This window comes from Hypomesus nipponensis, chromosome 4 (assembly GCF_054491055.1).
Source record: "Hypomesus nipponensis isolate SF chromosome 4, ASM5449105v1, whole genome shotgun sequence".
Lineage (NCBI taxonomy): Eukaryota > Metazoa > Chordata > Actinopteri > Osmeriformes > Osmeridae > Hypomesus > Hypomesus nipponensis.
Window position 1 is genome coordinate 10,360,103 of NC_140364.1, and position 12,082 is coordinate 10,372,184.

A 12,082-nucleotide genomic window follows, 5' to 3' on the forward strand; every position below is an offset into this window, starting at 1 on the left:
TTGAGAACTCTGCTGATGTCACAATGAATCATATGTTATGACTGCTTCTCCTTTTGGTTGTTTGAGTGGTAGTGTAAATTTAAGACACATTACACATCAGTGTTTTAAAAGTTTATTCATGCGGTAAAAACTGATACCACACAATGGGATCCCATAATGACATATTATGAGACCAACGTAATGACAATCTATGAAAACTGTCATAGTACTCTTCAAAACAAGCGTAATGACTGCAAAAATAAATAGAGGTTAAGTTCTACAGATAGCCTACAGCAAACATAAACAGATTTGTGACTATACAAATTAATCTTCCACAGGATAGTAAATCCAGCCTATCTAAAACATTTAAAACAGGTTAAAGTGCTTGTAAGAACAAACAAAATTGTTAATAATTTTACTCTACTTTTCTGAAATTTCAATTAAAAACATCTTAAGTACCTTTCGTAGTACTTTGAATGAGTATAGTTAAATATTCAAACTTTAAAGGTTTCAAAAATACTCAAAAATAAGTATGATACAATCATACTTAAGTATGGTATATAATTCATGTCTTGTTCTAATCTAGGAAATTCCACAAATGGTCAAAAAAGGTCTGAAACGCCAACCAGTCCTTTATCAAAACTCGCAAAGCCCCTTGGTCTTTTTTTAAGCATATATGTATGTGTATCTCAGTGGTAGCCTATTGTGATGTAGTAGCCAGTGTTAGAGACAATCCAACATCAAATGATGCCTCAGCACCTGTACTGACTCAAAGCTGGAGTTGAGTAAAGGTACATTTATGCCTTGAAATTACAATTTAGCTGGCATTTATGCCTTTCATGTGATCATTACAGCACAAACACTGAGATCATCCTATAGGAAGGTAGGTAAACATTTTGTACAACTGAAAACATGTACACTGTACCCCCTACTGGATAACTTTCAGCATCACAGATAATGACAATGATTGAAGCTTTGAGGGCAGTAAGAGGGCAGACATACTAAGCAAACATGTAATCATTATACACACTATTGCCCCATCATAGTGATCTTATTGAGAGAACACTTTCAAGATTCTCTTCAACCACACATGGATGAGGAGTTGCCACACTGAATATATACCATATACATTTACAGTGTTTGAAAATGCATTGACTCTTGGGTGATACGGTAACAGCCGCGGTACCCAGTGTGCTCTGTCAGAAGTGCATAAAGTGCATCCTGGTTTGGTGCTTAAAATATTTTCATCTCATGCTGCCATTTTAATATAGTGAACCTCAGGAAACAATCACGTTCTTTTGATAGTCGTGTCAGAGCCTCCAGTTAATCTCTGCTGAAACGTGACAACATCAGCCATTTACATCCAACATCAGTCAACAAGCATAGAAATGAAACGCACAGTGGAATGTGTTTGCAGTGTGGAGAAGGAAGAGGAGTACGAGAAAGCGTTGAACACAGTGAACTATCTAAGGCTAGCCTCCACTAAGCCCATCTCATGGCCTAGGAAAAGGTCAGAGAGAGGGAAAGGGGGTGTTATACATGTGTGTATATTATTCAGGGGGAAGCAGGACGTTGGATGGCTTGGCCTGCCCATGGATAGAGGTAGTGTTCCCTCCACAGTCCACATACTGGTACATCTCCTGGGAAACCTGCTCGATGTGCCCAAAGTATGTGACTGTGATGGTTACCCTGGAAACGACAGAGGAAGAGCAGGTGAAGACATGACCCACACAGAACAAGATCAGCCGTGATTTTAGAAATCTTTTAAAATGTAAATCTCTGTTAAATATCACTCCAGCAGCAAAACATTTTTTGGTAAACATTTGAAGGACAGTCTGAGACAATGTAGAATGTATATAATTGAACATTGGACAGTACTTACTGCATCATGACCACAATGTTGTGCACCTTGATGGTCTGCAGGGTGCAGTAATCACTGTCGGGAAAAGATTGTGGATTGGAGTCAGATTTAATGACATACCAATAAAGACTTTTGAGGGATGTTACATGTGCTGTGCAATACTCACTACATGTAACTCATCTCGTCTGCTATGATGGTAGGAACCATATAGTCCATCTGTGTGTGTAAAAAGCATTTTCAGAAAAAACAAAAACAAACATACAGTATGTACTGTAAATATGTGTAAATAAATTGTCTCCATTGAATTTGACAATCATACCTGCTTCATGTCCAGGGGACTGATGGCAGTTATATTGCTGATTCGTGCCTTCCCAATCACCGTTTTGGAGAACTGCACCTGTGCTGCAATGTTGGCCACCTCCACTGAGTAGTAGTTGTTATTGGTGATGTTTAAAGTGTTCTGGAAGGCAGGCAAGTACCATGAAATGATACATGTTTAGTGGACCTCAACAAAAAACACTACAAAAGTTGACAGTTTCAGCATTGTCAATTCAGTCCAAAGCAATGTGTGGGAGTGAGGGTGCTCACTCACTGTAATATTGAGATAGACAATACGCTTGTCCTGATCATAGCTGACAAAGACTGACTTCACCCCCACGTAGGACACATCAATGCTGCGTGGGAAGAGGAAAAAGACTGCGAGGCTGGACAGCAGCAGACACACAATCACTGAAGCTGTCACATACAGCTTTCTGAAAAGCACACAATCAAAGAAAGGTGGGAGTTAGTACCTGGAATGTTACAAATTCACAAGAACTACCACCAAGACAACAATTCTGCTCTTACGTTCTTCTGGGTCTGAGTCGCTGGTCACTGTATGGAATCAAAGCCACCAACTGATTTTCTTGACCTACAGACGTGAAAACATTTATTAGGAGAGAATCCAGTGACTGTGTTTGAAAGCTGGCACAAAGGCATACCCTGTCACATTGATGAGTAACACGTACTGTATAACTCGATGACTCATTTATTTACTGCCTCCAACCCCTTGTAAGTTGATAACAACTAATCACATGAATCCCTGCCACACATGGCAGAGTTACACAGGAAGTCGGAATCAGCAAAGAATTAAACCCATTACGCCATCTCTGGCAGCTTCCCAGTACATTACCAAAGGTGCCAATCCCCATTTGTTATGTTTCAACTAAACCCTGCTAAATAGGCAAGTCTCTCATTCCTGCTCACCTCTAGGGATTCTCCCTGTGCCCTGGCAGGTGGGGCACGTGACACTGTCACGGCCAGTAAATTCCACGTAGGGGAACTGGGACACATCTCCACCTTTTCCATCATCACCCATGCCATTGTAGTCCTGGTGGGTTGTCAGACTGTCCTGACACTCGTCGTGGGATGTCTGCTTGGGCAGGTGAGAGAGGGACTTTCCCATAGTCACGCACACCTGTCAAAAGGCAAAAACAATGTAGCTGGCTGGTTAGGTAAAATGACTCACTATTGTTATGGACCACTGTGCCAAAGGATGGATGGATGGGGAAATTGCATTTAATTCGCCCGGACATTATAGGACTAGAAAGTGTGCTATCGTATCAACCATTAAATTGCTTGGTGGAGATAAAGGATTAGCTGTAACATTCAAAATAGACAAACGCCTTAAAGATTAACAGTTAGAAATCAACAGTATTCTGTAAAAGATTTTCAAATGAACCGCCAATTATGGTAAATGTAAGAACATCTCATTGACTCAGCTAACTACCAGCCAAATAGACTATGTCTTTCAAATACATTAGGTTATCTATGTTAGCTAGCTAGCTAGCTAGCTTGAAAAAGCTACTTTACCTTGAAAACAGTGTTGTTATGGTGTTAGCTGACTAGCAACACAGTAGATAGTTCTGCTATTCTACTGTAGTACTACTACTTGCCAATAGACTTAGTGCCTAGCATTAGTTGCTATATACTGTACAGTAATTAACTGGCCAACTCAACTTATAAATTATATTTATAGCTAGTAATGGGTCGATCCCTCTAAGCCAAACTTGTTGATTAGATCGCCCACAAATATTAGCTAGCAGTAGCTAGCTATAACGTAAACAAAGCAAAGCTAACAAACTTAATTGAGTCGACGACATGGCTAGCTAGAGCTAACGTATACAGTCAGCCACCCTGGCCTAAAATCTCAAAAACTAGGCCCCAAAATTGTGGTATACAAAAAGCAATTTATTTGAAAAACGTCTAGTTCGTGCTAAGCATATGATTAACAATTCCATAAGCCAGGTGCTCTCGGCCTTACCAGCTATCGATGTTGTCAGAGGCTAGCAATGTATTTGCAGTCGTTCCTGGCATGAAGCTAGCTATCGGTATCATGTAAATCAGTGCTAGCAAAGATTCGCAGTACGCTCAAAGAAACGCCCCCTATCGTTTTGCTTGTTGATGACGCAGCGATAAACTAAATATCACTCCGCTCTTGACCACAACCCTAAAATGTATTATTGCTTTATTATGACAAAATACAATTGTAATACGTTTTAATGCATCTTCCATGCAGCACACAGTGCTGACTACCAGTGAATAGGTGGATTCGTATAACCCTTGTAAAAAAAAAAAGAGAAGGCTATCATTAATGTCATCATCAATCTGTTTTAAATATCACTACAATCTCAACAAGATTATTAAAAACTGTTCCTTTTGAATGGGTGTTTTTGACAGACCAGCAGGTTGGCTTCCATCTCTCTGTCGCAACTGTCACATGACATTACTTCCTGGATTTCCCATTTCACAGTTGTTTGTGCTAGCCGAGATGAAAACCGTTGCAGCTGTAAAAAACGATATGAAAGGAAACACGCCCGATGAAAACTAAACTACATGAAGGCTGAAAAAAACTGGTCAATCAAATCAACAATGAGGAATTTGTTTTAACTAAATCGAGAGATTGGGGAAACGTTTCAGCAACAAATAACCCAGCTGTCAAATTTGTTTAGCCGTTTGTGTCAGATACGCAAGTACATTATTGTTCACCGTAACAATGACAAAATCCGACATGGGGATTGTCTGAGTGGAGAGAATTCGTATACATTTACCTTAATAGCAATAAGATAACGTCAACTGCCTTTGATAAACAACAAGAGTCAATAATGTCAAAATATACAAGTTTTCCAGAGCCAAGTGACGACGCCAATCCATTTCAGGTGACTAAAAGAAATTATGTATTCTATTGATGTTTTATCGTATTCCTATTTAAATATAGGAGAATGTTTTGCAAACCCTGCCTAATAGCAGACGCGTGGTTGATCATGTGATGTCGCTGCTCACTGTTCTAATCTGTGATCAGATTCAAGAGTTTGAATAAGACATTAAATTAACGCAAAACTGCATGTTTTGTTGTGTCCCAGGATCCTGCTGTGACCCAACACAGCAGCAATACTGAGTATGCCACACTGGATCTATACAACCCATTCGACAATAAAACTGGGGTAAGGCTGTGTGTGGTTTTTATGGACGTTTGTGTGCAGGCACATGAGTGTATGCATACCCCAGAAAATGACTTTTTATTAGGGGGAGAAGTTCTAGAAATTTCCTCATAACTGAATATATGTTGCCTATGGCATGTTGTAGGAATGTTGTTACATTCCAAGAGAATGGACATGATGGCATGTTAACATCCAACCTTCCCATTAAAGAGATACCTACAACATCCACATAGGATGACATCTAATCTCGTCCCTGTATATTCATGATCAGAATTTCTAATGGTTTTCCTATCCAGCCACCACCACCCTATGAGGCCACATCTCCGTCCGCCCAACCAGTTCCTGCTCAGACTCCACCAAGCAGGACCACGCCCACAGAACCCAGAAACTACGGCTCCTACAACTCCCAGGTACCCATGATGTGCATACGTAGTCGTAAAGGGATGTACAGGCATTTTACCGCCTTTCCGTTAAGGTTATGCTTATTTCCTCTTCCCGCTGTTTGTTAGTTTTTTTCTCTCTGTGTCTTTCTCACTCTGTTTCTCACTCTGTTTCAGCAGCAAACGGCAGTGAACGCCACCACAGCGGAGCTCCTACGGAAGCAGGAGGAGCTGGAGAGGAAGGCCAAAGATCTAGAGAGGAGAGAGAGGGAGCTGGACTCGCATGCCCTCGGCCCCGGAGCCAGTAAGAAAGGGAGATGGAGGGGAGATGCAAGACGGAGAGAGAAGGAAAAGAAGGAGGATAGTCAGTGTAGCGATGGGCAGAAGAAATATCTGTTTGAAAAGAATAAATGATAGTAGCATCAATGGATAGGAGATGGGGGCAGGGATGGTGATACGATTAAAATCTTGATTATGTATTTATGCTTTCTCTCTCTCCTCTCTCAGCCCGTCAAAATAACTGGCCTCCCCTGCCATCGTTCTGCCCTGTGGGACCGTGCTTCTACCAGGACATCAATCTGGACATCAGCCAGAACTTTCAGCGCACTGTCACTATCATGTACTACTACTGGATGTGTAAGTCTTCTGATGCCTCTGCTGCTGGCACCTTAATCTCACTGTCACCAGATCATCTTAACGTCACCATGATAGGTCAACTGGATGAATATGGAGCCAACAGTTATCTAGTTCACACTTTCACATATATGACAATAAGGATAATTAAGGACGATTTGGATTATTCTTTTTGATTGTGGTATCCAAACTGATCAAATCCGCCTGTCTTGTCCATCTTTCTCTTTCTTGAATTATATTTATTTATTTAATTGTTCTTCTCTCTCACTCCCCTCTTCCTGTAAAATCTCCAACCTCAAACTTGTGTCTTTGCCTCTGATTCTCTCTCCCTCTCTTTGTTCCTTCTCCCAGTCACAGCCTGTACACTGTTTTTTAACTTAATCTCCTGCCTGGCTATGTTCTGTGTGGACCCTGCAAATGGGGTCGGGCTGGGCCTGTCCATCCTCTGGGTCCTTCTTTCTACCCCCTGCTCTTTTGTCTGTTGGTACAGGCCTGTGTACAAAGCCTTTAGGTAAGTAACAAAGCACATTTCCAAACAGGGTCGGTTGTTTTAGACTGGTATCACAAGACTGGTACCACATACTTAAAAAGTCTGTGGATATTTCACACCTGTTGCGTTTCACTTTCACCAAAAATCTTGTCTTTTCTTCACAGGACTGACAGCTCCTTCAACTTTTTTGCCTTTTTCTTCGTATTCTTTGTGCAAGTTGTCATCTATGTCATCATGACCATTGGAATCCCCGGTTGGGGTTTCAGGTACGGATGAAAAACTATTATGAGGGACCAAGCACATGAACATGAAACCTTGATGCTATGTGTCCACTACGTTTCTCCAACTTTGACATCCTCCATCTCTCATTCTGGTTTTTCCTCAAACCTTCTCTTTTTCACCCTCTCTGCCTTTCTCTCACTCTCCCAGTGGGTGGATTGTAAGTCTGGCTGCTCTGAAGACAAGTGTGCCTGTTGGGGTCATCATGATGCTCAGTGCCGTCCTCTTCACTGCCCAGACCGCCATGGGAGTAGTCATGCTTAAGAAGGTACGGTAATGAAAAATGTATCTACAAAGAGGATAAGAGACTCGAGAAAAAGAGAATTAATATAATAAATATATCACTGGGTAATTAAATGGGCCATATTTAATGTTGTCACCATGGTAATTACATTGCAGTAAGTATCACCAGTAAGTAACTTTAGGGATTAAGTGTGACCACTTATTGGCTTGGTCCATTTCAGTTTCAGACAGACAGGGAGATTATAATAAGTTTCTGTATTAGTGTGTGCATCAAGTATCAATTCCTCTCTCTTACGCTCTCTCCTTCTGCTCTCCCAGATCCACTCAATGTACAGGCAGACCGGTGCCAGCTTTCAGAAGGCTCAGGCCGAGTTTGCCACTGGAGTTATGTCCAACCAAACAGTACGCCAGGCTGCTGCCAGTGCCACTACCGGTGTCGCCCAAGGGGCCTTCTCTGGCGGTCGGTAGATAGGGGAAGAGGGCAGGGCAGGTGGCAAACTGTTTGGTCAGGCAAGTAAAAGGGGGGAGGAGACATGTGTGCCATATAGACACATTCAAGGCCTGATGATGGAAGTACATGTATAGGATGTGACACAAAGGAAGAGTAAAAAGAAGTGGCTGAAAATGTCTGTGACAAATGTGATGAGGCAGTACATTTCTTTTCCTTTTTCTCTAAGTGCCCTGGGTTGCAAAATGTGATGGGCCTGACAAATGTGGTTTGTGGGGATAGAGAATTTGTAATAATGTCTTAAAGAATACGGCTGGGCTGGTCTGTGTGTAGTGAATAGCTTGGCCAAGAATAAACTGAAGTGACGCTATTAACATTTTAATAACAGCTGAATGGTTCATTTGTCTGTTTGGCCCATGCTCTTGTGTTGCTTATGTGAGCTCTAACTCAAGTTGTTTTGATATTTGAAATATGTAATGCCTATTTACACTACATTTGCCAAAATCATTACTGTAAATGATTGCTCATATTTTGGTTGTGACCTTTTGCGGATACTGTTGTTGGTGCTGTCTGTTTACATGTATTGGTTTAAATGAAAATAAATTGTTATGCTGAAAGGTTTTGTGTTGTCTGTGGTCAATATCATACAAAGATATGGGCCAAATATCTTGGTAAACTACAACTACTATGTCACATTTTCTTTCTCTATATTGTTTGCATAGCCTACTGAATCCAACAGGCTGTCTCCTGTCTACTAATCTGTTTAATTTACATTAGCCTAAACTTTTTTTTCTTGTTATCAGGCTACTTCAGCTGGTTTAAGTTTAACTGTGACGATTTTCACAAGACTCGTTAAATATTAGATTAAACTACTTCAGTATGAAAGGTGAATGAACTACACAAATGCTTCCGAAATAACATTGGACTGATCTACGATTAGTAGTGGTAAAGTGAAAGTGGACTGAATTGACCCTTTTGAGAAGCTCTACGCCTTCTTCTGTAAGCTCCGATAGCGACGTCAGTGACACAGCGTTACACACGGTGAAGATGGCGGAGGCTGCGGCGACACCAGAACACCGCTTTTTCTGCCACTGCTGTAAAGGTGAAATCAACCCAAAACTCCCGGTGAGTTTGCACAACTAGTTCCCACCGCGCGCACCAGTAGGCTATGATCGTGGATGGCATATTGCCGAATCAATGTGGCCATTCATAGACTAGAAGTTGTCACCGCCTCCTGAACACATCTGAAGTGTGATACATGTTTTAAAACACTTACTTGTATAATTACGAGATACAGCTGTTTCATACTTAAGTTGTGTCTGCACGGAGAGTGAATCGAGATATTTCATTTTCGACAACAAGTCTGGTAAGTTTCGCCTTTGCGTCGTTGCCATATTTAGAAGCACTACTGTTGGCAACTGTGTCGCCAACTAGTATGCATTAGGCAACTGTCAACTGCATGTGAGCAACAGAAGGGGAAGGGTGTCACTTCTCGGCACACCAGACGCACCAGGGCGTTCTGAAAACAGCTGACCCCCCCCCCCCCCCCCTTGACAAATATGGGCAAAATAATAACTAGCAGATCTTTGCTGGATGCACTATCTTGCTTGCTGCATGTTCTGATGTAAAGATTATTTAATTTTTTTAACAGGAATATGTTTGCCCAAGGTGTGATTCAGGCTTTATTGAGGAGGTGACAGAAGACTTCAGGTAAAATTACACTTAACTGCAGTTTAAACATGCAAATCTCACATTTGCACAGTTTTCCCAGCTCAATTGCTACATTGTTGTAACTGAACCATAAACCACTTTGCCTTTTCAGTCTCCTGGAGAACAGCAATGCAGAGCCCATTGAAGATGCAGGCACAGTCTTCTCAGAGGTGTGTCGTCTTATATTATATTATATGATATTCTGTAATGTAAATTTACTTATTGGTCTTTTCTCTATCCAAAGTTGTGGCAGCTGCTGTTCATGGAACGCTCTGCTCTCCTGTCAGAGCCCCCTGCCTCTGGCTCTGACTCTGACGTGGAGCCCAGCCCCAGCCCTGTCCCTGGGTCCACCGCCTCTAACTTGGTAGGGGAAGGCCTGGAGAGCAGAATCCCAGGAGTCCCCTTTAGAGGCAGTGAGAACATAGCACCAGAGCCTCCCTCTCCTCCCCCTGGTCAAGAGAGGAGACCATCCAGGCCTGACCCAACACCAGCTGTGGAGGGGTGGGTGACAATGGGAGATACATGTGTGGGACATACATTGAATTCAATTAAATACTTAATTTGAATGCTTTTTCGTGCAAGTTTACTGCAAGCCTATAAACAAGACTACCTTATTGATCTTTCTCTCATGCTTGTTTGTAGTGGGCTTTTCTCCCTCAGCTCAACTCCAAACTCTGAAGTTCTGTTACATTGTTATGTTACGTAATCATATCATCAAACAGGAGTGTGGTTACATAATCCAAAAAGTAAAAAATGAGACTTTCATTTGATGGTAATGGTCTTTTGACTTTGTGTGTTTCTCTGTAGGATTGTGCAGCAGTTCTTAGCCGGTCTGTTTTCCAACAATGGGAATCCAGGCACCGCACCAGCCTCACTGTAAACAACCAACAATTTTCTCAACAGTTGTAGCCCTTTTTAAATAATTATTTTATTTGAAATGTTGTGTCCTCTGTCTGTCTTCCTCTCTCTTTCTGTTGTTTTTTTTCTCTGACTTAGAACTAGTATGTTACACTCCAACCCAGGGGACTATGCCTGGGGTCAGGGAGGTCTAGATGCTGTTATCACAGAGGTCAGTGATGTCACCACTCACAATGCCCAGGCCTCATGGCAACACAATGAGTCTCATAAACTCTTTCTCTCTTTCTGTCTTTCTCTTTTGTCCTATTTCTTCTGTCTACCCCCCTTTTCTTCCTCATGCTCTCTCTCCTTCCATCTCTTTGTCTCTCTGCCCGCTCCTCCAGTTGTTAGGTCAGTTTGAGAGCACAGGTCCCCCCCCTGCAGAGAAAGAGATGATCTCATCCCTTCCAACAGTCAGCATCTCTCGAGAACAGACAGGTGTGTTTACCAACAGAGACTTCATACTGTATGAATACAACCAATCCTATATTTAAATAAATGTATTCACCAGACAACAACTGTAAGAACATGGTTATGAATAAGAATGTGTCATACCACGTACAGAATCCACAATAGACACCAACTCTCAACCAATCCTATTATTGCATCAGCCAAACTTGTTGCACTCAAGGTTGATTGGATATAGGCCCCAAACACATGCTACCCTCACTAACTTTCTGGTTCCTTGGTTGCTCAGACTGCAGATTGGAGTGTCCAGTCTGTAGGGAAGAGTTCTCTGTGGAAGAGTCTGTCAGACAACTACCCTGCCTCCATTATTTTCACAGTGACTGTATTGTGCCATGGCTGGAACTGGTAAGAAGGACATTGAGAGTTCAGGGTTAGTGGGAACTTGAAAATCACTGTGTTCTATTAAATATGTCTGCATTTCATAAGTTACACAAGGGAGTAAGTGAATGAGTCATCACTTAGTGGTGCAGAGGCTGATTACAGTTTTGTGGTGTTTCAAAAGTGCAGGTGCTCTTAATTAAAAGTAATTTTCTGTTGATGTGTATTTCACCCACAGCATGATACCTGTCCGGTGTGTCGGAAAAGTCTTGACGGTGTTGACAACAGCGCAAAACCCACGTCAGAACCCCCTGAGGCTCTCTCCATCAGAGCAGAACCACAGGAAGAGAGACAAGCCATTTGAGAGACTAGTTGTGAACTTCTACCTCTGTTTTTTCTCCCACACACCTTCCCTCCACCCTTTTTCTGACTTCCCATTAAAAATAACCAATTTCAGTTTATTTACCACCTCCCTGAAAACATCCAGGACCCGTAGTTTTTCTTTTGGTTGCAGTGAATCAAACAGCAACAATAATCTGATAGTAGTATGGTCAGTATATGGACAAATAAACTCAGATGCAGGCTCACTGACACGATTTGGATTGGTGTTCTCCCATACTGCCTCATAACTTGAGTTCCTAGAGAATCTATCCCTCATGGATCCGGTATTTACACCCTTTAGGAAATGGCAAAATATGAGGACATACAAACAATTTGTATTAACGATTGGCGAAAAACCTTGTTTTGTACCAAGGCTCTTTTCCCTTTAGTCTAATCCTGGACTTTTTGGTTTCCCTTCTGATCTCATACAGGCCAGCCTAACAATGAATGTTGTCTCTTAATTGGAATCTGCTATTAAAGTATAAATCTGTGCTCCTCCTCTTTTTCCTTGACTTG

At 41.8% G+C, this 12,082-nt stretch overlaps 3 protein-coding genes across 6 annotated transcripts; 2 read left to right on the forward strand and 1 right to left on the reverse strand.

Moving 5' to 3' along the window:
• Positions 1-99: 99 nt before the first annotated feature.
• tmem106bb (transmembrane protein 106Bb) lies at positions 100-4,683 on the reverse strand. Of its 2 annotated transcripts, none has more exons than XM_084696361.1 (8): positions 4,561-4,683; positions 3,086-3,296; positions 2,687-2,750; positions 2,433-2,592; positions 2,160-2,300; positions 2,007-2,056; positions 1,862-1,915; positions 100-1,668 (listed from the first exon to the last, which is right to left on the reverse strand). In XM_084696361.1, exons 1-8 carry the CDS (start codon positions 4,603-4,605, stop codon positions 1,530-1,532), a joined length of 864 nt encoding a protein of 287 aa, XP_084552487.1. In that variant the 5' UTR covers positions 4,606-4,683; the 3' UTR covers positions 100-1,529. The 2 variants fall into 2 exon arrangements, with proteins under 2 accessions (XP_084552487.1, XP_084552488.1); XM_084696362.1 differs by lacking the exon at positions 4,561-4,683 and adding an exon at positions 4,143-4,380.
• On the forward strand, positions 4,590-8,409 carry scamp3 (secretory carrier membrane protein 3). Of its 2 annotated transcripts, none has more exons than XM_084696359.1 (9): positions 4,590-5,037; positions 5,242-5,322; positions 5,616-5,729; positions 5,877-6,003; positions 6,207-6,335; positions 6,684-6,843; positions 6,987-7,088; positions 7,252-7,369; positions 7,663-8,409. In XM_084696359.1, the coding sequence occupies exons 1-9, from the start codon at positions 4,984-4,986 to the stop codon at positions 7,810-7,812; spliced, it is 1,035 nt and encodes a 344-aa protein (XP_084552485.1). In that variant the 5' UTR covers positions 4,590-4,983; the 3' UTR covers positions 7,813-8,409. The 2 variants fall into 2 exon arrangements, with proteins under 2 accessions (XP_084552485.1, XP_084552486.1); XM_084696360.1 differs by having other exon boundaries at positions 4,603-5,037; positions 5,880-6,003.
• A 367-nt stretch (positions 8,410-8,776) lies between these two features.
• rnf115b (ring finger protein 115b) lies at positions 8,777-12,058 on the forward strand. Of its 2 annotated transcripts, none has more exons than XM_084697182.1 (9): positions 8,777-8,917; positions 9,444-9,502; positions 9,615-9,672; positions 9,747-10,003; positions 10,310-10,378; positions 10,499-10,571; positions 10,744-10,837; positions 11,097-11,212; positions 11,424-12,058. In XM_084697182.1, the coding sequence occupies exons 1-9, from the start codon at positions 8,840-8,842 to the stop codon at positions 11,547-11,549; spliced, it is 930 nt and encodes a 309-aa protein (XP_084553308.1). In that variant the 5' UTR covers positions 8,777-8,839; the 3' UTR covers positions 11,550-12,058. The 2 variants fall into 2 exon arrangements, with proteins under 2 accessions (XP_084553308.1, XP_084553309.1); XM_084697183.1 differs by having other exon boundaries at positions 9,756-10,003.
• The last annotated feature ends 24 nt before the right edge of the window (positions 12,059-12,082 follow it).

Excerpts from the sequence above, each read along its gene's own strand:
- tmem106bb (XM_084696361.1), bottom strand. The coding sequence starts at position 4,605 with ATGTCATGTGACAGTTGCGACAGAGAGATGGAAGCCAACCTGCTG. Across the intron at positions 2,751-3,085 it reads CACAGGGAGAATCCCTAGAG|GTCAAGAAAATCAGTTGGTG; the intron begins GTGAGCAGGAAT and ends TCACGTCTGTAG. Across the intron at positions 2,057-2,159 it reads GTCCCCTGGACATGAAGCAG|ATGGACTATATGGTTCCTAC; the intron begins GTATGATTGTCA and ends TTACACACACAG.
- scamp3 (XM_084696359.1), top strand. The coding sequence starts at position 4,984 with ATGTCAAAATATACAAGTTTTCCAGAGCCAAGTGACGACGCCAATCCA. Across the intron at positions 5,323-5,615 it reads CATTCGACAATAAAACTGGG|CCACCACCACCCTATGAGGC; the intron begins GTAAGGCTGTGT and ends TTTCCTATCCAG. Across the intron at positions 5,730-5,876 it reads ACGGCTCCTACAACTCCCAG|CAGCAAACGGCAGTGAACGC; the intron begins GTACCCATGATG and ends ACTCTGTTTCAG.
- rnf115b (XM_084697182.1), top strand. The coding sequence starts at position 8,840 with ATGGCGGAGGCTGCGGCGACACCAGAACACCGCTTTTTCTGCCACTGC. Across the intron at positions 9,673-9,746 it reads CAGGCACAGTCTTCTCAGAG|TTGTGGCAGCTGCTGTTCAT; the intron begins GTGTGTCGTCTT and ends CTCTATCCAAAG. Across the intron at positions 10,838-11,096 it reads CATCTCTCGAGAACAGACAG|ACTGCAGATTGGAGTGTCCA; the intron begins GTGTGTTTACCA and ends TTGGTTGCTCAG.